Consider the following 24,367-nt stretch of genomic DNA (forward strand, 5'->3'; position numbering starts at 1 on the left):
GTGATCCGTTACGTTCGGTGGATGAATCGGGCAGCATTGGGAGTCGCGGCTTAGCTTGCGGAGACTTGTTCGCCTCCTTCCTTCGATTAAGATCTTGGATTCTGGACCGTTTGATTTGTCCGCTGGAGATGTGGACCGTCGTTAAGACCGTCTTTTTGCTTGAATTTTCGTGTGCCGGACTTGCACGCAACTCTCAGCCTATGTGACGTTGGTCCACAAAATTGCAGACGCCGCTGTTTCCGTTGACTGAAGGTTCAAAAATAATAATAATCGAGTGACGTGGTCTCTCAGGCGCCTGACACGTGGGATCAATATGCGGGTCCCCAGGTGGATATTTTTAGGGTCCAGAAGTTTGGAATGCCGTTTGGGTCCGGCGAAGAGAGGTTGAAATGTCAAATAAGAAGGGTGCAATAGCGGAACGGAGACCACACATCTATGAATAGACAACTTGACGGGCCAACTAATTTGTTGGGAAGAAAGTAATAAATAATTGAATTCAAGAAATTATCCAAAAATCAATCAACTCACGGCACATATCTCAAAGTGCGACGGGGACGATCCCGATCGGAGACAGAAGCAGTAGCGGATGCAGGCAATTAGAAACACGAGGTCTGATCCGGATCCGAACTAGTCTTGTTGTGATGGCGCGTGGACTCGGTCTCTACGGACGAAACGTCCAGGTAAGATCGCAGGTGGACAGCTTCATCCCCCCGGTTCGATGGACGGAAATCCCTTTACTAAAATGCCCTTAATGCTGTGATTTAACTACTGAAATGCCGCTTCAGGCTTACCTGCTAGTCAAATTAGCTTACGTCAACAAATCAATCATAATTGTCTCCTTAATCATATTCTTTATCATATTTATCTAACTCTTGTGTGTATCATTAATTTTTTCATAATACAATGAGCTACAAAAGGTTTATAATTATTATAAGTGGATATACGTGTTGTTTTGTAAATATTAACAACGTTAAGTCCGTTTTATAGACCACAAAGTCTTCTTCCGAGACCTCTTTATCCTCTTTCCTTCTTCCCCAATTCCTCCTCTTCGTCCAATCCCCCAAATTGACCTCCTTTTCTTCTTCTTCACCTGAATTCCAATTCGATTCGAGGGGGCGAATCCGTAGCGGCAGCACCAATGGATTGCGAGCCGGAGGAGCTCCAGTTCCTGGGCGTCGTCGGCATCTACAGGGAGGCGGCCAAGATCCTGGCGGGGTGGCGCCGCCTCTTCGTCAAGATCGCCGGCGCCCTCGTCCTCCCTCTTTCCATCCTATTCTTCGTCCACATCGCTATTTCCCACCGCCTCTTCTCCACCATCGACTCCGACGAGTCCGCCCTTGATGACGCCCCCCCGGGATCCACCTCCGAGTCCTCCGCCCTCCAGCGGCTCGTCTCCGACTGGTCCGCCTTCCTCCTTTTTAAGGGTTTCTACCTCGTCGCCCTCCTCGTCCTCGCCCTCCTCTCCACCGCCGCTGTCGTCTACTCCGTCGCCTCCATCTACACCGCCCGGGGCGATCTCCCCTTCCGCAAGGTGCTCACCGTCGTCCCCCGCGTCTGGCGCCGCCTGATGGTCACCTTCCTCTGGGCCTTCCTCGTCCTCCTCGCCCTCAACTCCGCCACCATCGCGCTCCTCGTCTTCATCCTCCTCATGGGTGGCAACTCCTCCACGGGCCCCGTCCTCACCATCTTAGTCGTCATCCCGCTCTACCTAGTTGCCCTCGTCTACGTCAGCGTCGTCTGGCACCTGGCCAGCGTGGTCTCCGTGCTGGAAGACGCCCGCGGGCTGGAGGCGATGCGGCGGAGTCGACGGCTGATCCAAGGCAAGCTCTTGACGGCGTCGGTCATCTTCGTGATGCTCAACCTCGGCTTCGGGCTCGTGGAGTGGGCCTTCCGGGGGCTGTTAGTGAGGGGGAGGGGCGGGGGCCCGGGGCTTAGCCTGGGGCTGGGGCTGCTTCTGCTGCTGCTGTTGTGCCTGGTCATCCTCTTCGCTCTGGCGGTGCAGACGGTCGTCTACTTCGTGTGCAAGTCGTACCACCACGAGAGCATCGACAAGTCGAACCTGGCGGACCATTTGGAGGCCTACTTGGGGGAGTACGTGCCATTGAAGTCCCAGGACGTGCAGATGGAGCAGCTCCGTGTTTGATGCAGAGCTCCGGGGAACGTCTCTCCCTTCCTCTTATCTCTCTCCCTCGTGTTACAGCTTCACAGCGCATTCACAGTAGCAAACAGATTTGCATTACTCACATTTATATTTTGTGCTTTGAGGTTCCATAATCGTGTGATGAAAGGTCTTTAAATATTTTTTGCTATTATTCTGCAATGTGGATTAAACCTTGTGCAACAATGCGGATACCATGTCTTCATTGCCCGTGAAATAATGGGTGGCCGGGCCAAGATTTGGTGCCCATAAACCTGTATATGGACCGGACCGGACCGGCTCGGCCCCATATAAGAAAAAAGATGCTATATATATCACATGGGAAGCACGTGCAAGTATATGAACTGATGGATTTTTTGTTTCTTTAGGGTAGTTCTTTTAATTAATGGAGAATTGGTTGTGAAGAAACGAATAATAGTCGGGAAGTAACAATCAATTTTAATTAGAAAATTTTCTTAAAGTGTAATTTCTTAGATAAGCACGAATTTTCGAGAAATAAAATTACCATTCCCAGAGTAGGATGAGACACTGAGACAGAGTAGACATTTTATAAATACCCCAGAACTCACCCGGCACGAGGTGGTGTTTTGTGGTGGGACCGACCGTCCGCCCGCTTCCTCTCTCTCTCTCCCCCCAAATTCAAATTCCCCTACCTGACGAGTTAGTAGGGTTGTTGGCTTAGCACGATCCGATTTTTTCCGTTGCGTCCGTCGTCTTACGCTTATGATTGTCTCCAAATTTCGTTGTGCGATCTGTTGCGGTGTTCATATGTGGATTGGGAGCTGAGGAACTCGTCCGAAACCCTTCTTTCGACGAAGGAAAATATTAGGGTTCGGTGGTGGCTGTTGAGAACAGGAACTGTAATGGGTTTTTGAAGCCGCAAGAATCTCCTTGCCAAGGTTTGATCACTTACAGGAGGCGGAAGCGTGCAAGGTCCGGGACGGATGCGGCTAAGGTGAGGTGGCTTTTGTTCATTCTTTCGTTTCTTCAACATAAAGATCACCACATCGTTTTCCTGCGTATTTTTAGTAATTCCATAAAACATAATCACAGGGTGGGCCTTTGATTTCTTTGCTCCTGTATACATTTGTTCTGATGCATTGGAAGACACGACATGTCCATGCGATGCTCTAATTTCCGTTGTTTATATATTTTGTCATTGTATTTTTTTTCACTGTTTTGATTTTATTTTCGACGTGACAGGAGGTACCACCCGGCGCTAACGGTTTGCAGCCACAACAGTGAAAACGTGGAGCCTCAGGGATGACATGGTGCACTCAACATGACACCTCGGACTCGGATGGGACGACTATCTGCTCCCACGTTGTCCGAGACAGTACATGACGATATCGTATAGTACAAAAAGTACGAACTAACCATCCGAGGAGTCGGTGGCCATTAACAGACCATGTATGCATGTATAAAAACTAATCTCCTGACTAGCGTTAAGGGTTGAATTTCGAACACTCAAACTCCCCATAACACCACCTAACACTGACTTAAGGGTCGAGTCGAAAAATTCCCCTCTTGACTTCGGTTTCTGTGTAGGAACTCGACGAGGAAAGAGCGATAACCTGACGAGGGAGGAAGAACAATTTCTTGCTTTACCTTGGATCGATTCTAGAGGCAAAGCCTGGACCCAACCTAACGTCGACCACCCTCGTTTGAGCAGTCACATGGGTTCACACTCGGGATCGAACTAAGCCATGCTGATCCATCAGCTATGACATAAAGTTACTCAACACGTTGCTTTGCAATAATACATTAATATAAAGGTGAAATAGCATGGGTGGTTTTAATCATGATAGGATGAAGAGATCTATTCAAGAAGTGGAAACCTATGAGTCATTCTTAAAAAGGCATAGCATTTTAGTTCTTACTCTAAACATTGAAGGATGATGTAATCACGCAATGACCTGCATGTTAGAATTTTAAGAGTCACACATGTATAATTAAATGTGTTAAGTCATTATTTTGATTAGCCAAAATTAAAGTGATCTAATTAAAGTAAAGTTATTTGGCTAAGGGACATAATTGTTATGAAAATTAATTGTGTGGATACCATCAGTCATATTCCTAACTTAATGACGAGATAAGTTAGGAATATAAAACTCTTGAGACATAATTGTAGATTCATCAATTATGAATACAATCATAATTGTAGATTCATCGGTTATGACTATAAATAAGGTTATGGTCCCCGGTTATAGTATCGAATGAAGTTTCTCTTCACCCGTCAAAGAGAAATCTAAAGTTCAAAAGATACTCTGCAATTAGAAGACCAAATCACTAATCAATTCAGAAAATATTCTAATGGATTCATCAGGTACGCTTCCGTGTTAATATGTTTATTAATTGTTGTAGGATTTCATACATATTATAGTGGATTAAATAAGTTTTATGTAAATATTCTTAATCCATTATTTTGGATCTATAAAGTATGTTTTTGAATCAAGATGAAGGTTTTGATTCTATAAAACAATTGTTTGATCCATATTTGATATGTTAAAAGAACCCTAACAAGTGGAATCAGAGCCATCCTACGATGATTGATGAACATTTAAGCTTTTTTCTCATAAATTTTAATGATATTTTCATCAATATTTTAAAGTAATTTGGTTCTATCATCGTTGGGAAAGATGATAGTTTTATGTAATCATGCTGTTTTGAAGTGATTTGGTTCTATTATCGTTAGAAAAGATTATGGTTTTATGTAATCATGCTACAATATGCTTCACATTCAATTCAGTGCCTTTTATGATGTGATATCAGTTTAATTTTGGATTATCATTTCGTGTCTTTTCCTATTCATCAATATGTAAAAATTTATTTTGGCACTACAAAGCATAAATTTCTCAAATTCTTTTTGGATTTTATCTAATTAATATGAATTTAATTAATTAGATATTATTGCAATATTATGTTGGTTTAATAATATTGTTGTAATATTATGTTGGATTAAACATAATATTGGTTCTATAAAGTTGTTTGTTGACATAAATTAAATGATTTACATGCTTTAAATATTTTAGTCAACAAATTAAGATCAAGTCAATTTGACTAATATGGTCCAAATTCAATCAGTGATTGTTTAATATTAGATTGAGTAATTTAATATATGAAGTCGCCAAAGTGACCTCTCATATATAACATTTCTCATGAAAATATTAAATGTAGTGTGTATTTACATCCATGCGGTAATTATCCGGCCCAAAGGAAGGTTAATGACTGGCAGGATTTTATACATACCTGTGTTGGTAAATACGTGATAATTATAAAGTTATACATGTAAATGATAAATCAATCCAAAGATGAGTTTTTCATTTAACATGCCTTATTATCAGTATTTGATCATTACAATAAGACTACCAATAGCAATTAATATTGAAGTCCAAAGACAAGATATTAATGTTGCACTTGTTATCTTGAGATGTGTTATATCATTATTTGAATTTACTTAAGTTTATGGTAATAAATATGAGTATAATTTCTGATTATCTATTGTTCTCTTGCAACAATATCTGCTAACCTCAGTTCTGTATCAGTTCTAAACGGAACCAACTTTAAAGATTGGAAAGAAAATATTCTAATCGTTTTGGGCTGCATGGATCTGGACCTTGCACTAAGAGAAGACCAACCTGCTTCTCTTACAGAAAATAGTACTCATGATGATAAGAGACTATATGAGAAGTGGGATAGGTCTAATCGCACGAGTCTCATGATCATTAAGCGCGGTATTCCAGAAGCCTTCAGGGGTGCGGTGTCCGAAAGGATTACCAAGGCCAAAGATTTTCTTACCGAAATAGAAAAGCATTTTCTTAAAAATGATAACGCAGAAACAAGCACTCTACTTCAAAGATTGTTTACCATGAGATACAACGGCAAAGGAAATATAAGGGAATACATCATGGAAATGTCTAATCTTGCTTCTAAGCTTAAAGCATTAAAGCTTAACCTATCAGAGGACTTACTTGTCCATTTGGTTCTGATATCTCTCCCTACACAATTCAATCAGTTTAAGGTCAGTTATAACTGCCAAAAGAATAAATGGTCTCTTAATGAGCTCATTTCATATTGTGTGCAAGAAGAAGAAAGATTAAATCAAGAAAAGATTGAAAGTGCAAACTTGGTCAACACCTCTAAGGATAAGGGCAAGAAAAGAAAATATAAATATAGAAAGAATGAGGCTGATAAGGGTCCAGTACAGAAGAAACAAAACAAGGATGATACTTGTTTCTTCTGCAAAAAAAATATGGGCATTTGAAGAAGGACTGTGCCAAATATCACGCTTAGCGTGCTAAAAAAGGGTTATCTAAGCTACCGAAGGCCCAATAATGCTGAGAGATGCATTTATGTGGGAGACGAAAAATCGATAGATGTGGAAGCTATAGGCACATTTAGATTGTTATTGTGTACCAGACATTATTTGAATTTGAAAAATACTTTTGTTATACCGTCGTTTAAACGAAACCTAATTTTTGTTTCTTATTTGAACAAATTTGGTTATTCTTGTTCATTCGGAAACAATCAGTTTACTTTGTCTTTAAATTCAAATATGATTGGAACTAGTTCACTTATGACTTATGACAATCTATATTTACTTGATACTATAGCTTCCTATCATGAATCCATGAATGCGGAATTGCGAGGTACCAAATATGGTTGTGAAATAAAGGGTACAAAGTAAATAAATTTCTACCGAACACTTAGGAACAAACTTTTTGTTGAAAGATCCTCTCACAAAAGATGTACCACTCATATGGGTATATCAGAATTTAAGGAAACTTCAGTTTAGTGGGAGCTTGTCATATGTTTGTTATATGTTCTATGCCAGTTTATGTATTTGTACAGACATTTTCTGATCAGAAATAAAGCTTCAGTTTATTATACTTTGTACATTATGGCTATTAAAGTTATTAATGATCTCATAAATATAAAGTTGGACCAGTTGAAAATTGACATGTATAGATCACATTCATGTAATTTTAATGCTACACATTTCATAATTAATCTATGTCATTTGGTTATGTTAATATTAGTGATCATTGATAGGTTTAGCTATGATTGATATAGCGAAATTCGCTTTGGTCCTATATTAATGTGGTCAATGGACGAGATTATTTTGTATGTCCTATTTAATAATGGCAATAGTTTTGAGCTCATAAAGAATATCACATTTATAAGGATACATATGTGACTCAGTGGGAGATTGTTAGAATTTTAAGAGTCACACATGTATAATTAAATGTGTTAAGCCATTATTTTGATTAGTCAAAATTAAAGTGATCTAATTAAAGTAAAGTTATTTGGCTAAGGGACATAATTGTTATGAAAATTAATTATGTGGATACCATCAGTCATATTCCTAACTTAATGACGAGATAAGTTAGGAATATAAAACTCTTGAGACATAATTGTAGATTCATCAATTATGAATACAATCATAATTGTAGATTCATCAGTTATGACTATAAATAAGGTTATGGTCCTCGGTTGTAGTATCGAATGAAGTTTCGCTTCACCCGTCAAAGAGAAATCTAAAGTTCAAAAGATACTCTGCAATTGGAATACCAAATCACTAATCAATTCAGAAAATACTCTAATAGATTCATCAGGTACGCTTCCGTGTTAATATGTTTATTAATTGTTGTAGGATTTCATACATATTATAGTGGATTAAATAAGTTTTATGTAAATATTCTTAATCTATTATTTTGGATCTATAAAGTATGTTTTTGAATCAAGATGAAGGTTTTGATTCTATAAAACAATTGTTTGATCCATATTTGATATGTTAAAAGAACCCTAACAAGTGGAATCAGAGCCATCCTACAATGATTGATGAACATTTAAGCTTTTTTCTCATAAATTTTAATGATATTTTCATCAATATTTTAAAGTAATTTGGTTCTATCATCGTTAGGAAAGATGATAGTTTTATGTAATCATGCTGTTTTGAAGTGATTTGGTTCTATTATCGTTAGAAAAGATTATGGTTTTATGTAATCATTCTACAATATGCTTCACATTCAATTCAGTGCCTTTTATGATGTGATATTAGTTTAATTTTGGATTATCATTTCCACTTCGTGTCTTTTCCTATTCATCAATATGTAAAAATTCATTTTTGCACTACAAAGCATAAATTTCTCAAATTCTTTTTGGATTTTATCTAATTAATATGAATTTAATTAATTAGATATTATTGCAATATTATGTTGGTTTAATAATATTATTGTAATATTATGTTGGATTAAACATAATATTGGTTCTATAAAGTTGTTTGTTGACATAAATTAAATGATTTACATGCTTTAAATATTTTAGTCAACAAATTAAGATCAAGTCCATTTGACTAATATGGTCCAAATTCAATCAGTGATTGTTTAATATTAGATTGAGTAATTTAATATATGAAGTCGCCAAAGTGACCTCTCATATATAACATTTCTCATGAAAATATTAAATGTAGTGTGTATTTACATCCATGCGGTAATTATCCGGCCCAAAGGAAGGTTAATGACTGGCAGGATTTTATACATACCTGTACTGGTAAATACGTGATAATTATAAAATTATACGTGTAAATGATAAATCAATCCAAAGATGGGTTTTTCATTTGACATGCCTTATTATCAGTATTTGATCATTACAACAAGACTACCACTAGCAATTAATATTGAAGTCCAAAGACAATATATTAATGTTGCACTTGTTATCTTGAGATAGGTTATATCATTATTTGAATTTACTTAAGTTTATGGTAATAAATATGAGTATAATTTCTGATTATCTATTGTTCTCTTGCAACAATATCTGCTAACCTCAGTTCTGTACCAGTTCTAAACGGAACCAACTTTAAAGATTGGAAAGAAAATATTCTAATCGTTTTGGGCTGCATGGATCTGGACCTTGCACTAAGAGAAGACCAACCTGCTTCTCTTACAGAAAATAGTACTCATGATGATAAGAGACTATATGAGAAGTGGGACAGGTCTAATCGCACGAGTCTCATGATCATTAAGCGCGGTATTCCAGAAGCCTTCAGGGGTGCGGTGTCCGAAAGGATTACCAAGGCCAAAGATTTTCTTACCGAAATAGAAAAGCATTTTCTTAAAAATGATAACGCAGAAACAAGCACTCTACTTCAAAGATTGTTTACCATGAGATACAACGGCAAAGGAAATATAAGGGAATACATCATGGAAATGTCTAATCTTGCTTCTAAGCTTAAAGCATTAAAGCTTAACCTATCAGAGGACTTACTTGTCCATTTGGTTCTGATATCTCTCCCTACACAATTCAATCAGTTTAAGGTCAGTTATAACTGCCAAAAGAATAAATGGTCTCTTAATGAGCTCATTTCATATTGTGTGCAAGAAGAAGAAAGATTAAATCAAGAAAAGATTGAAAGTGCAAACTTGGTCAACACCTCTAAGGATAAGGGCAAGAAAAGAAAATATAAATATAGAAAGAATGAGGCTGATAAGGGTCCAGTACAGAAGAAACAAAACAAGGATGATACTTGTTTCTTCTGCAAAAAAATTATGGGCATTTGAAGAAGGACTGTGCCAAATATCACGCTTAGCGTGCTAAAAAAGGGTTATCTAAGCTACCGAAGGCCCAATAATGCTGAGAGATGCATTTATGTGGGAGACGAAAAATCGATAGATGTGGAAGCTATAGGCACATTTAGATTGTTATTGTGTACCAGACATTATTTGAATTTGAAAAATACTTTTGTTATACCGTCGTTTAAACGAAACCTAATTTTTGTTTCTTATTTGAACAAATTTGGTTATTCTTGTTCATTCGGAAACAATCAGTTTACTTTGTCTTTAAATTCAAATATGATTGGAACTAGTTCACTTATGACTTATGACAATCTATATTTACTTGATACTATAGCTTCCTATCATGAATCCATGAATGCGGAATTGCGAGGTACCAAATATGGTTGTGAAATAAAGGGTACAAAGTAAATAAATTTCTACAGAACACTTAGGAACAAACTTTTTGTTGAAAGATCCTCTCACAAAAGATGTACCACTCATATGGGTATATCAGAATTTGAGGAAACTTCAGTTTAGTGGGAGCCTGTCACATGTTTGTTGTATGTTCTATGCCAGATTATGTATTTGTACAGACATTTTCTGATCAGAAATAAAGCTTCAGTTTATTATACTTTGTACATTATGGCTATTAAAGTTATTAATGATCTCATAAAGATAAAGTTGGACCAATTGAAAATTGACATGTACAGATCACATTCATGTAATTTTAATGCTACACATTTCATAATTGATCTATGTCAGTTGGTTATGTTAATATTAGTGATCATTGATAGGTTTAGCTATGATTTATATAGCGAAAATCGCTTTGGTCCTATATTAATATGGTCAATGGACAAGATTATTTTGTATGTCTTGTTTAATAATGACAATAGTTTTGAGCTCATAAAAAATATCACATTTATAAGGATACATATGTGACTCAGTGGGAGATTGTTAGAATTTTAAATGTCACACATGTATAATTAAATGTGTTAAGCCATTATTTTGATTAGTCAAAATTAAAGTGATCTAATTAAAGTAAAGTTATTTGGCTAAGGGACATAATTGTTATGAAAATTAATTATGTGGATACCATCAGTCATATTCCTAACTTAATGACGAGATAAGTTAGGAATATAAAACTCTTGAGACATAATTGTAGATTCATCAATTATGAATACAATCATAATTGTAGATTCATCAGTTATGACTATAAATATGGTTATGGTCCTCGGTTGTAGTATCGAATGAAGTTTCTCTTCACCCGTCAAAGAGAAATCTAAAGTTCAAAAGATACTCTGCAATTGGAATACCAAATCACTAATCAATTCAGAAAATACTCTAATGGATTCATCAGGTACGCTTCCGTGTTAATATGTTTATTAATTGTTATCGGATTTCATACATATTATAGTGGATTAAATAAGTTTTATGTAAATATTCTTAATCCATTATTTTGGATCTATAAAGTATGTTTTTGAATTAAGATGAAGGTTTTGATTCTATAAAACAATTGTTTGATCCATATTTGATATGTTAAAAGAACCCCAACACTATACGCTAAAGGGGCTGACTAATGTTCATTAGGGTTCATTGGTGAACTTTCATTCTATAGTAATTCATCTGTCTCTATATTTCATCGTAAAAATAGCACAAGAGAAAATATGCTATTAGCATGCATGCTTTATCTTAGCTTTTGCTGATTAAGTGATCTGTTAACAGTGTACATGGATATGTAGATCTTGGACGTCCCTTCTTGTGTAAATAGGGATATTGAGTGGAACCATGGGGAGATAGTTGACGGTAAAATGCAGAGACATCTATAATATATATATATATATATAGATTGTGTGTGTAATATGTATATGTATATATATACATATATGTATATATACACATATATGTATGTATGTATTATTGACTTAACGTTACATTTTTGCTTTCCCATCAGATGATGCATTGTGAAGAAGAGACCGACACTATAACACTTAGAGAACAAATTTTATTTACACATCCAGGAGCTGATTACAATATTTTGAATCAGCTTTAGTAAAAAAATCAATATCAAAAGCCAAGTTGTTTTTAGACAGCTAATGAACAAAGTGTGGTGGAATCAAAGCTGCCTCTTCTCCATCTATAGCCAACCTATTGTGAAGAAGATACCAACACCATTAAGTGTGAAAGAGCTTTCGTTGACGTTTTGATTTCAGAAAACTTTGCATTATTGTGTGATTTTTTTTAAATGTTTGAAGAGATAAAGGATTTTTTTTGTTTTTTTGTTTTTACTCTAGCCTTATTGACTCGAAACTGAAAAGTGGAGATTATGAACAGTCACCAGAATTTTTTAACCAAGATGTTCGACTGGTAATAATGCTTACATATTTGTATTTCTGCATCCGCTTTGCTTTCATAGACATTGTAGATAGCCATGTTGATTTTTCACTTGTTTTTGGTTTGCATCAGCATTTGTAATCACTTCCTCACTTGCTTAGGCATCCTGATTTCCGAAGTCTGCTGTTAGTTTCAATTTGTTGAAGCTCTATTTATTCTCATATCATTCAAGCTCAGGCATCCTGATACCATGTCATGTTTCTCTACATCTAGTGTCTTCTCTACATATTTGGATTTCTGGATCCATCTTGGATCTATCTTGCTTTTATCGACCTTGTAGTTAACCATGTCAATTTTACATTTTGGTTTTGTATCAGCTTTTGTAATCACACCGTCACATGCTTAGAGCATCCTGATCGTCAAAATGTTCAATCTTTTCGGCTACTTGCATCAGTATTATGTTTCTCTACATCTAAAAGTGTCTTCTCTCTTCTGAGAGGGTTTGATCTGTCACTCAATCTCCACGAGTACCAGAATGTCTCATGGCATTTAAAATAATGCAAAACAGTAGTATTGTAAGAGATGTATATCATGTGTGTAGGCAATTCGTGTATGTGATTACAATGCATGCTGGTTCCTGTGCCTCGGGATGACAAGCACCGATTCACACTTACAACTACTAACTTTGGAAAACTTAGCCCATTCACACTACATGGGATCTTGCGTGTCAACCTGTAAATGCGAGAGGCTTATTACCGGATTTAACTTAAAAACATATAAAAACGTAATAAGAAGGTCGAGAATAAAAAATCAGTTTATAATATAAATAAAAAAATATAAAGTAAATAAAAACCAAATTTTATAGTTATTCGGTCGTCTCGACTTATATCCACTCCCGATTCGAGATCACGAAGAGACTTACTAACTTTAGAGAAATTATAACACTTTTTTCTCAAGTATATTTTTCTTATTTCTACTCAATTTTGTGTTCTATCAAGCACAAATAACTAGTGTATTTATAGACTCCAAATGACTTCAAAAATGAAGTAAAAAAAAGTCTCAAGTTTCTTGGATCCTAGTAGTATCACTGCCTGCAACATTGACACTGGACGGTACCATCGCCCAGACTGACGGTATCATCGCCTGACACAGTCTGAGAAACTATATCTGGACGGTACCATCGCTTGACAATCTAAAAAAATATTTTTTTAACTTTTCCAACTCATAAGTGGTTTCACCTAACCTTGGGTGACTGAATGGGCCTTTCACTTGGCCCAAAACAGTTCCAACTTAGGCCCAATGAGCCCCTAATTGAGTTAGCATGATAACACCAAAAACTAACCCAATTACGACCTAACTATGACCAATTAAGACAACCGATTATTGTTGAATCTCATATTTTGATGATGAAGTCAATTGTAATTTGTTTGATCTAAGATATATGTTGAGAAAAGTGTGCAGGATTAACTACAATGGCAGTAAGACATAAAGTAGGTGTTGTGCCGGAGTCAAGATCGAGATCTCATTGAGAGTTCGAGAGTTCGATGGAAGTCCAGACGTTTGTTGAAAGTTCTAGGGGAACCATCCGAGAAGTCTAGGAGCTTGCCATAGAAGCTTGTCGGAACTCGCCAAGAAGATCATCGCAAATTCCAGGAGCTTGTTGAGAGTCCGCCGATGCATTACCGAGAGTTTGTCGGATATTCGTCGGAAGTACATTGGAAGCTCGCCGGAAGAGCAATAGACGCATCGGAACAAGAAGTACAGTAAACATTTCTTAATTGTCATAGTTAGAGCATAAATTAAGTTAAGATTAGGAGATAATCCCACTAACTTAATTAAGGATCAATTGGGCCCTTAACAAGGTTGAATTAGGCCGAATTGAGCACCCAATTCAGCCCCTGAATTCTTAGCCGACGGTGGCACCGCCTAGAAAGCAATGCCCTAGGAAATCTGGACGGTGGTACCATCGTCAGTTATTACTGCCAACGGTGGTACTGCCCCTGTCAGGTGGTAGTACCACCCAGACTGAGCGGTAGTATCGCTTAGTGTCAAGTGTCAAGCGGTGGTACTACCCAGTAATGACGGTGGTACCGCCAGGACCCCGGAAATCCGGGATTAAATACTTTTTTACTCCATTTTTTGAAGCCATTTGACCTATAAAAATTTCACCATTTTTCTGCATGAAAGAGCACGAAAGTATTGGCTTAATCTTGTATTCTTGAGTTTTAAAGTGTTATAAAAGTTAGAGTTCTCCTCCTTCATCTTAGCCTTGTAACCATCCAAGAAAGAGGAGTGAGACTTGTAAGGGTTCATCTCCTAAACCCGGGAAAAGGAGAAAGTGCTGTAAAGAAGTGTTCGGTCTTCACCTATTGAAGGAAGACCTTTTAGTGGATGCTAGTAATCTCGTTGGAGTAGGAATCCAAAAGTGGATGCAGGTCACATTGACCGAACCACTCTAAAACTCGGTTTGCATTTACTTTGAGCAATTTACTTTTATAGCAAACTACCTCTCCTCCTTACTGTGCTTTTACTACGCCTACATACGCTTTCAAGTAAACACCTTTCGAGATCGGCTTTAATTTTACAAAAGCTTTCAAGTTCAAATTCTCTTCGAAACGGATTGAATCAAAACCATTTTCGTCGGAATCAGTTTTAATCGAAACAAGTCTTTTGAAATCATGAAAGTTTTTCGCTGCACTAATTCACCCCCCCCTCTCTTAGTGCCGCTTTTGATCCTAACAATTAGTAAGTAAGGTTCACTCTCATTTGGTTTTAAACTCAAGAGAGATGGCATTTGCCGGCAACATAGAGGGCCATTCAATTACACATCCGCCCATGTTCAATGGGACGGATTACACATATTGAAAGATTAGAATAAGGATCTTCCTAATTTCAATGGATTTTGAATTATGAAATATTATAGAAAATGACTTTCAAAAGTCTTCTCTTCCAATGAACGATTGGAATGAATTAGAGAAAAAGACTTTCGCTTTAAATGCAAAGGCTATGAATGTCTTATTTTGTGCATTAGATAAAAATGAGTTTAATCGAGTATCAATTTGTGAAACGGCTTTTGACATTTGGTACACACTCGAAGTGACTCATGAAGACACTAGTAGAGTGAATGAGTCAAAAATTAATCTTTTAGTGCATTCTTATGAGTTGTTTCGAATGAAACCGAGTGAGACTATTGGAGACATGTACACTCGATTTACGGATGTTATCAATAGTTTAAAAGGACTTGGTAAAGGTTTCTCGGATTTTGAACTGGTTAATAAAATTTTAAGATCCCTTCAAAAAAGTTGGGATCCTAAAATAACGGTCATTCAAGAGGCCAAAGATCTAAATAATTTTCTTCTTGAAGAACTAATTGGGTCACTAATGACCTATGAAATGATATGTAAAGCTCATGAAGAGCTTGAGGACACCCTTCCAAAGAACAGGAAGAACATAGCACTGAGAACACAAGAAGATCACTTGAAAGAAAACTCAGGTGATGGGGACTTTGATAATGACTTGACACTCTTAACAAAGAAGTTCAAAAGATTTATAAAAATAAATAAATTTAAAAATGATACTAGAAATAAATTTGAACGAACAAGTGATATGTTATGAATGCAAGAAGCCAGGACACTTCAAGAGTGAATATCCCCAAGCAAAGAGTAAGCAACCAAAGAAGAAGACTCTCAAAACTATATGGGACGACTCAAGTGTTGAATCTCGTATTTTGATGATGAAACCACTTGACATGTGTTTATAATTTAAACTGCATTTTGAGTGATGCAGGTCTACTCGATCAGGATTAGACAAGTTAACGCAGGAAGAATTGACGTTGCGCCGGAGGAGATCACGTTAGGATATTGGATGGCAGAAGGCTTCAGACGTCGGGCATCGGGCCAAGAGCGGAATTGCGCCAAGGATATCGGGGTTGCGGAGGTCAACCGCCGATTGGGCAACAAGCCGCAAGAGAGGATGATGCGCTGAAGAATCGAACGAAGCGCCAACCAATGACGTGCCGGGCAACAGAATGTCAATTTGCTTTGTAATAATTGTCTAGATCGAAGTAGAGTTTTGGCTTATGTGTGCAGGGTTAACTACGATAACGATGAAGACATAAAGCGAAATAAAGTATCGGAGTCAAGTGCGAAGGATTCGTTGGGAGTTCGAGAGTTCGACGGAAGTCCGAAGGTTCGTCGGGAATGCTGCCGGAACTAGCCGAGAATGAGTAGGGAGCTTGCCGAAGGGTTTTTCGGAAGCTCGCCGGAAGGTTCGTTGGAAGTTCGCGGAGCTCTCCGAGAAAGATCGGAGCTTGCTGAAGAAGCTCATTGGAACTCGCCAAGATCAAATCGTAAAGTCTAGGAGCTTGTTGGGAGTCCGTAGAATGGTTTCCGAGAGTTTATCGGAAAACCGTCGGAAGTTCGCCGGAAGCTCGCCGGAAGAAGTCTTGACTTACGGACTTTGTAATAGCTTAGAAAATGTCTTTAAATTCATAGTTAGCACGTTAATTAGGGTTAGGATTAGGTGTTAATCCTATAACCCAAGAGCCCAACCAGTGAGCTGAATTGGACTAGGTGGTGGCACCGCCCAGCACCCGAGAGCTGGGCGGTGGCACCGCTTGGCTGGGCGGTGGCACCGCTAATCCACTATCAGTGTCTGACACTAACAGGCGGTGGCACCGCCAGCCTCGGAAACCCAAGAGAATTCAAATTTTGGAGCTAAATTTGAATCCTCTTGGGGCCTATAAATACCCCTCAATTCTCAGCAGAGAACACAACCTTTTGAGAAGCTAGAAGTTGAGAAAAGCTTTAGGAAAAGTCTTGTTTTCAATAGCTTGAGTGTTCACCTCCTTTCTTTTCATTGAAATCTTTGTAAAAGGGTGAACCACTTGTAAGAGGTTGTAAGAGGTTGTAAGAGGGGTGTAAGAAGGAGGTTGATCTTCGCATAGTAAAGGAAGATCATTAGTGGATGCCGGTGGCTTCGACGGAAGATGAATCGGAGGAGTGGATGTAGGTCACGATTGACCCAACCACTATAAACTACCGTCTTCTCTGGTTTGCATTTATCTTATTGTCATTTATATTACTGCAGACCATCTTCACTTTGATGCTCTACTTCTTTGTCTCCTTCTTACATATGCCTTTAAGTTAAAACGCAATCGAAACGATTTCAAACGAAATATTGCTTTTATCGTACGATGTTTCCGTAAGTGTTTAAATCATCAAAAGTTTATCATACTTTACCGTTGCACTAATTCACCCCCCCTCTTAGTGCCGCTCCGGTCCTAACAATTGGTATCAGAGCCACGTTTTTCTACCTTGGTTTAACACCCAAATAGAAATGGCTCTTTACGGCTTTCAAGAGGGTCACTCTCTCATTTGTCCTCCCTTTTTCAATGGGACGGACTACACTTATTGGAAAACTCGAATGAGAGTTTTCTTACTTTCTTTGGATTTGAATTTATGGCACATAGTCGAAAATGGATTTGAAATATCTTCTCTTCCAATGAACCATTGGAATGATTTGGAGAAGAAGATGTTTTCTTTAAACGCAAAGGCTATGAATGCCTTATTTTGTGCTTTGGACAAAAATGAGTTCAATCGGATTTCAACGTGCGAAACGGCTTTTGATATTTGGCGAACACTTGAAATCATGCACGAGGGAACTAGTAGAGTCAAAGACTCGAAAGTTGAACATTTTAATACATGATTTCGAGCTTTTTCGAATGAAGCCGAGCGAAACCATTGTTGACATGTACACCCGTTTTACGGATGTCGTCAATGGTTTACAAGCTCTTGACAAATGTTTCTCGAATTTTGAACTTGTTAGTAAAGTTTTACGATCACTTTCTAAAGCTTGGGAATCAAAAGTAATGGCAATACAAGAAACAAAAGATTTAAATATTTTTTCACTTGAAGAACTTATCAGCTCATTGATGACATATGAAATGGTGCGCAATGCACATGATGAACACAATGAACACTTGAACCACCTTCCAAAGAACAGGAAGGATTTGGAACTTTGGACAAATGAATATCACTTGAGCGATGACTCAAGTGATGAGGACAATGATGAACTTGAACTTCGAACACTAAATCTTAATAAGTTTATTAAACAAAAATCTAAAATAAACAATGAACTTGAACGGAGGAAGAGGCTAAAGAAAAGAAAGGCACCCAAGGATGAATCAAGAACTTCCAAAGGTGAAACGACGAATTGGGATTTGACGAGCTTCGACTACAAGGTAAGTAACTCAACTCTCTTGAATTATTTTGAAATTACATAATACTTTTTATGAGTTATTTTTAATTTAATTTAGGATTAATTACATGAAAATAAAAAATTAGAAATCATGCTTATCGTTCTAATAATTTTAAAAATAATCATGAAAATTGTGTGTTTATGATAAACAAAATGATCTTGATTAAAAATGCCTTATGAAATGTGATATCATGCCTAATAAATTTATTTTTTGAAGCTATGCATGATGATGATGAGTTTTGGGTAATTTATAGTTTATTGATTATTGATGATTTCCATAATAATCTTTTACGATTTATGGATTATCGATTTATACCATGATGAAAGTTGCTTTCGAAAATGATGCACGACCTTTGTATGCAAACTAAGCATGAAAAGATAGATTCACCTAAAAAGAAAAATGTATGACTACAACAAATAACAAATGATTTTGGTTGAAAATACTTTATACTCAATTAAACCATCATTAATGAATATACTTTATGTTTAATAGTTTCTTTGGCTTATATGCTCTATCGTGATAAATATTTTGAAAATAAAGGAAATCATGTTTGATTTGAAGTAACGCATAATGATCATGCTTAATAAATTTCGAAATTATGCTTGATGAATCTTGTGATTTATGGATTATTGATTTTTACCAAAATGAAAGTGCCTTATTAATCTTTATTGTAATAAATCTTACACTTTCGTTTTTAAACATGATACATGTTTTTATTTGGTATAAGTAAAATAAAATCATATGAATTGAAACAACTAAAAAGAGGAAAATATTTTTTCCTTGAAAATTTATTTTTCTCTATCCTATTGATCTTGATGTTTATTATGATAAATCTATGTATACCGTTTTGAATCTCTTGAAAGTAATGTTGAGATTTTGATGAATTTGACGATTTGAATTTAAATGAGATTGTATTCAAATTATGATCTTGATTTCTTGGATTTACTACTTGAGATTTTTTTTAATCACAATCTCTTCTTTGTACACCTACAATTTTTGTTATTTATAAAAAGAAGTGATTTGATAAAATGAATCATGTCTTTTGTAATTCAAGAGGTCTTATCCTTCATGACATGATGCCATTGGATTTATGGCTTGTATGCCTTGAAATAATTGAAATATTATGCACTATTTTGTTCTTCCCTTATTCTTTCTTGTTTACAATGATAAAATGGGAAAAAGTTATGATCATGGCATGATGCAATTTGACAGATTAATACCATGATGATTTGAAATGTTTATGATTTGCAATAATGCATACAATACTTGTGCTTTCTAATTATGATGTGATGTATTACATATGATGTAAATCATGATTTAAAATACTATGAGTTGTTGCTAAAATGATGTATTATAAATATTGATTTAATGTTTTGTATCATGAATACTCTAAATGATGAATGTTTGGTATCATGATCAAAATGTTGATAAATAGTTAAAAATTTTAGTATCATGTATGATATCCTCATAATGTTGATCGATTTATTCAATATCGTGCATGAATGAATATAAGATTTTAAAAAAATGTGCATATTCTAATTTGAAAATATGATGATGCACAAATAAGATTTATACTTACCTTTGTCATAATTGATGTAAAGGGTCTTTCCTTCTTTTTGACAATGACAAAGGGGGAGATAGCTAGCTTGCATAAGTCAAGAAGATGCAAAAACTTGATTGCTAGCTTGCCTATCTTAAATAGCAAAAATTGCTAACTTGCTTATTTCAAGAAGCAAATGTTGTCTTCTTGAACATCACTATCTTGTCTATCTCAAGAAGCAAGACTTGCAACCTGCACATTACAATAGGAATCAAGAATCGATAGCTTACACACTTCAACAAGAAAGCTATCTTATATTTGCTTTCGAGATTTTTGCTAGCTTGTATGTGGCAAAACTTGCTTACTTTTTCAAACACTTTGCTAGCTTGCACTTTGTAAAGGAAGTGAAAAATAGCACTTCTCAAAAGAGAAGAAAGAACTTACTATCTTGAACATCACAAAAATTGCTACCTTGCATGATGTAAAATTTACTAAGATCACTATCTCAAAAGAGTTGCTATCTCAAAAGAAGCAAATGTGCTATCTTGCCTATCTCAAAATATAAAACATGCTAACTTGTTACGGAAGCAAAATTGCTAGCTCAAACATTGTAAAGGAAGCAAAAATTTGCTAGCTTGTAACTTGCATATCATGAAAATTGCTAGCTTGTAGTCTAAAGAGAATCAATTAGTTGTTATCTCAAGAAAAGCAAACATGCTAAACTTACACATCTTTAATTGCTAGATTGCATGATGATAAAATTTGATACTATGTTTTTCATGCAATGTATGAAACTTTTTATCTCTAAACACATAAGAGTAGGAACTTCTCCTTTTTGTTAATGACAAAGGGGGAGAAGTATGATGACATGACATTTTATGCATAAGTTTATGATGACATGTTGCTTGGATTCTTGAATCCAAGAGTTTCTATCAATAAGCCATATTGATAGGGGGAGTTTGCTTAAACTCCGGGAGTTAAGGTTAACTCCGTCATCAAGTGGTTGTCATCATCAAAAAGGGAGAGATTGTTGAATCTCGTATTTTGATGATGAAACCACTTGACATGTGTTTATAATTTAAACTGCATTTTGAGTGATGCAGGTCAACTCGATCAGGATTAGACAAGTTAACGCAGGAAGAATTGACGTTGCGCCAGAGGAGATCACATTAGGATATTGGATGGCAGAAGGCTTCGGACGTCGGGCATCGGGCCAAGAGCGGAATTGCGCCAAGGATATCGGGGTTGCGGAGGTCAACCGCCGATTGGGCAACAAGCCGCAAGAGAGGATGATGCGCTGAAGAATCGGACGAAGCACCAACCAATGACGTGCCGGGCAACAGAATGTCAATTCGCTTTGTAATAATTGTCTAGATCGGAGTAGAGTTTTGGCTTGTGTGTGCAGGATTAACTACGATAACGATGAAGACATAAAGAGAAATAAAGTATCAGAGTCAAGCGCGAAGGATTCGTTGGGAGTTCGAGAGTTCGACGAAAGTCCGAAGGTTCGTCGGGAATGCTGTCGGAACTAGCCGAGAATGAGTAGGGAGCTTGCCGAAGGGTTTTTCGGAAGCTCGTCGGAAGGTTCGTTGGAAGTTCGCGGAGCTCTTCGAGAAAGATTGGAGCTTGCTGAAGAAGCTCATTGGAACTCGCCAAGATCAAATCGTGAAGTCTAGGAGCTTGCCGGGAGTCCGTAGAATGGTTTCCGAGAGTTTATCGGAAAACCGTCGGAAGTTCGCCGGAAGCTCGCCGGAAGAAGTCTTGACTTACGGACTTTGTAATAGCTTAGAAAATGTCTTTAAATTCGTAGTTAGCACATTAATTAGGGTTAGGATTAGGTGTTAATCCTATAACCCAAGTAGGGGCCAATTGGGCCCGAGTTCGGATTGGTTTGGGCCAAGTTTGGAGCCCAACCAGTGAGCTGAATTGGCCTAGGCGGTGGCACCGCCCAGCACCCGAGAGCTGGGCGGTGGCACCGCTTAGCTGGGCGGTGGCACCGCCAGTCCACTGTCAGTGTCTGACATTGACAAGCGATGGCACCGCCAAGAGGATTCAAAGTTTGGAGCCCAAATTTGAATCCTCTTGGGGCCTATAAATACCCATCAATTCTCAGCAGAGAACACAACCTTTTGAGAAGCTAGAAGTTGAGAAAAGCTTTAGGAAAAGTCTTGTTTTCAATAGCTTGAGTGTTCACCTCCTTTCTTTTCATTGAAATCTTTGTAAAAGGGTGAACCACTTATAAGAGGTTGTAAGAGGGGTGTAAGAAGGAGGTTGATCTTCGCATAGTAAAGGAAGATCATTAGTGGATGCCGGTGGCTTCGACGGAAGATGAATCGGAGGAGTGGATGTAGGTCACGATTGACCAAACCACTATAAACTACCGTCTTCTCTGGTTTGCATTTATCTTATTGTCATTTATATTACTGCAGACCATCTTCACTTTGATGCTCTACTTCTTTGTCTCCTTCTTACATATGCCTTTAAGTTAAAACGCAATCGAAACGATTTCAAACGAAATATTGCTTTTATCGTACGATGTTTCCGTAAGTGTTTAAATCGTCAAAAGTTTATCATACTTTACCGTTACACTAATTCACCCCCCCCTCTTAGTGCCGCTCCGGTCCTAACATCAAGTGCATCCGAAGAAGAGGAGCCTACCATCACCGAGCAAGTTACTCACTATACACTAATGACTATTGGAGATGAGGTAATAAGTTCATTTGATGTAAATTTATTTTTTGATGAATTATTAAATACTTTTCATAACTTATTTGATGAATATAAATTAATTAGTAAAAAATATAAATTATTAAAAAAGGAACATGCCTCTCTTGTTAATGATTTCGATAGTTTAAGGGTTTTATGATTTCATCAATTCGAAGTGATCACGGTGGTGAATTTCAAAACCATGATTTTCAAGAATTTTGTGAATCTAATGGATACAACCACAACTTCTCTACTCCAAGAAATCCTCAACAAAATGGAGTAGTAGAAAGAAAGAATAGAAACTTATAAGAAATGACAAGAACCATGTTAAACGAATATAGCCTACCTAAATATTTTTGAGCCGAAACCGTAAATACGACATGCTATGTTATGAATATGGTTCTAGTAAGATCACTACTTTCCAAGACTCCTTATGAGTTGTGGAACAACAAAAGCCCAACGTTTCATATTTTAAAGTTTTCGAATGTAAATGTTTTATTTTGAATGAAAAAGATACCTTAAGTAAATTTAATGCAAAATCCGATGAAAGAATTTTTTGTGGCCATTCCTTTGTTTCTAAAGCATTTCGTATCTTTATCAAAAGAACTTTGATTATATAAGAATCCATTCATGTTGTTTTTAATAAAATTTCTGAAGTTAAGAAAAATGAACTTGATGATGATGTTGATTTTGATACTTTGAATTTAAATGAAACCCCTTCTCCAAATATAGCAATCTAGATGCATCTTCTTCTAAACCTTCTTTACTGAATGAATAGAAGTATGTAGATGCTCATCCTAAGGAGCTAATTATAGGAGAAATATCGAAAGGGGTTCAAACTCGTTCTTCTATTAAAAATTTTTTTGCAAACACCACTTTTCTCTCCCAAATTAAACCTAAATGCATTGACGAGGCCATAAAAGATGATTCATGGGTCATTGCAATGCAAAAAGAGTTAAATCAATTTGAGAAAAATGAGGTGTGGAAGTTTGTTCCTAGACCAAATGACCATTTAGTTATTAGTACTAAATGGGTCTTTAGAAATAAGCAAGATGAATTCAGTATGGTGGTTCAAAACAAGGCTAGATTAGTAGCCAAAGGTTTCAACCAAGAAGAAGGTATCGATTATGAAAAGACCTTCGCTCTTGTGACTCGATTAGAAGCCATAAGGATGCTCCTTGCCTATTTTAGTAGTAATAATTTTAAATTATTTCAAATGGATATTAAAAGTGCTTTTCTTAATAGCTTTATTTCTGAAGAAGTTTATGTTGAACAACCTCCCAGATTTGAGAACGATAGTCTTCCTAATCATGTGTTTAAATTGACTAAAGCTCTCTATGGTTTAAAATAAGCCCCAAGGGCTTGGTATGAGAGACTAAGTTCATTTCTTATTGAAAATAATTTCTCTAAAGGCAAGGTCAATACTATATTATTTATCAAAAATTTTAAAAATAATTTTCTTATTGTTCAAATTTATGTTGATGATATTATTTTCGATTCCACGAATGAATCTCTTTGTGAATCATTTGCTAAAAGTATGAGTCTTGAATTTGAAATGAGTTTGATGGAGGAATTAACTTTCTTTTTAGGTTTACAAATTAAACAACTAAGTAATGATATTTTTCTTAGTCAAACAAAATATGCTTTCGATTTGTTAAAAATGTTTAATATTGATAGCTCAAAGACTATCAATACTCCCATGAGTACCTCCACTAAGTTAGACATTGATGAAAGTGGAGAAAGCTTTGATAAAAAAACTTATAGGGGTATGATAGGAAGTTTACTATACCTCACCGCAACTAGATCATATATCATGTTTA

At 36.5% G+C, this 24,367-nt stretch overlaps 1 protein-coding gene across 1 annotated transcript; it reads left to right on the plus strand.

The window, feature by feature from the left end:
• Positions 1 to 1,020: 1,020 nt before the first annotated feature.
• LOC103970755 (uncharacterized) lies at positions 1,021 to 2,312 on the plus strand. Its single transcript, XM_009384668.3, has one exon. The coding sequence runs from the start codon at positions 1,139 to 1,141 to the stop codon at positions 2,141 to 2,143; it is 1,005 nt and encodes a 334-aa protein (XP_009382943.2). The 5' UTR covers positions 1,021 to 1,138; the 3' UTR covers positions 2,144 to 2,312.
• The last annotated feature ends 22,055 nt before the right edge of the window (positions 2,313 to 24,367 follow it).

The sequence above is a fragment of the Musa acuminata genome, chromosome BXJ1-11 (genome assembly GCF_036884655.1).
Source record: "Musa acuminata AAA Group cultivar baxijiao chromosome BXJ1-11, Cavendish_Baxijiao_AAA, whole genome shotgun sequence".
In the NCBI taxonomy this organism is placed as follows: Eukaryota; Viridiplantae; Streptophyta; class Magnoliopsida; order Zingiberales; family Musaceae; genus Musa; species Musa acuminata.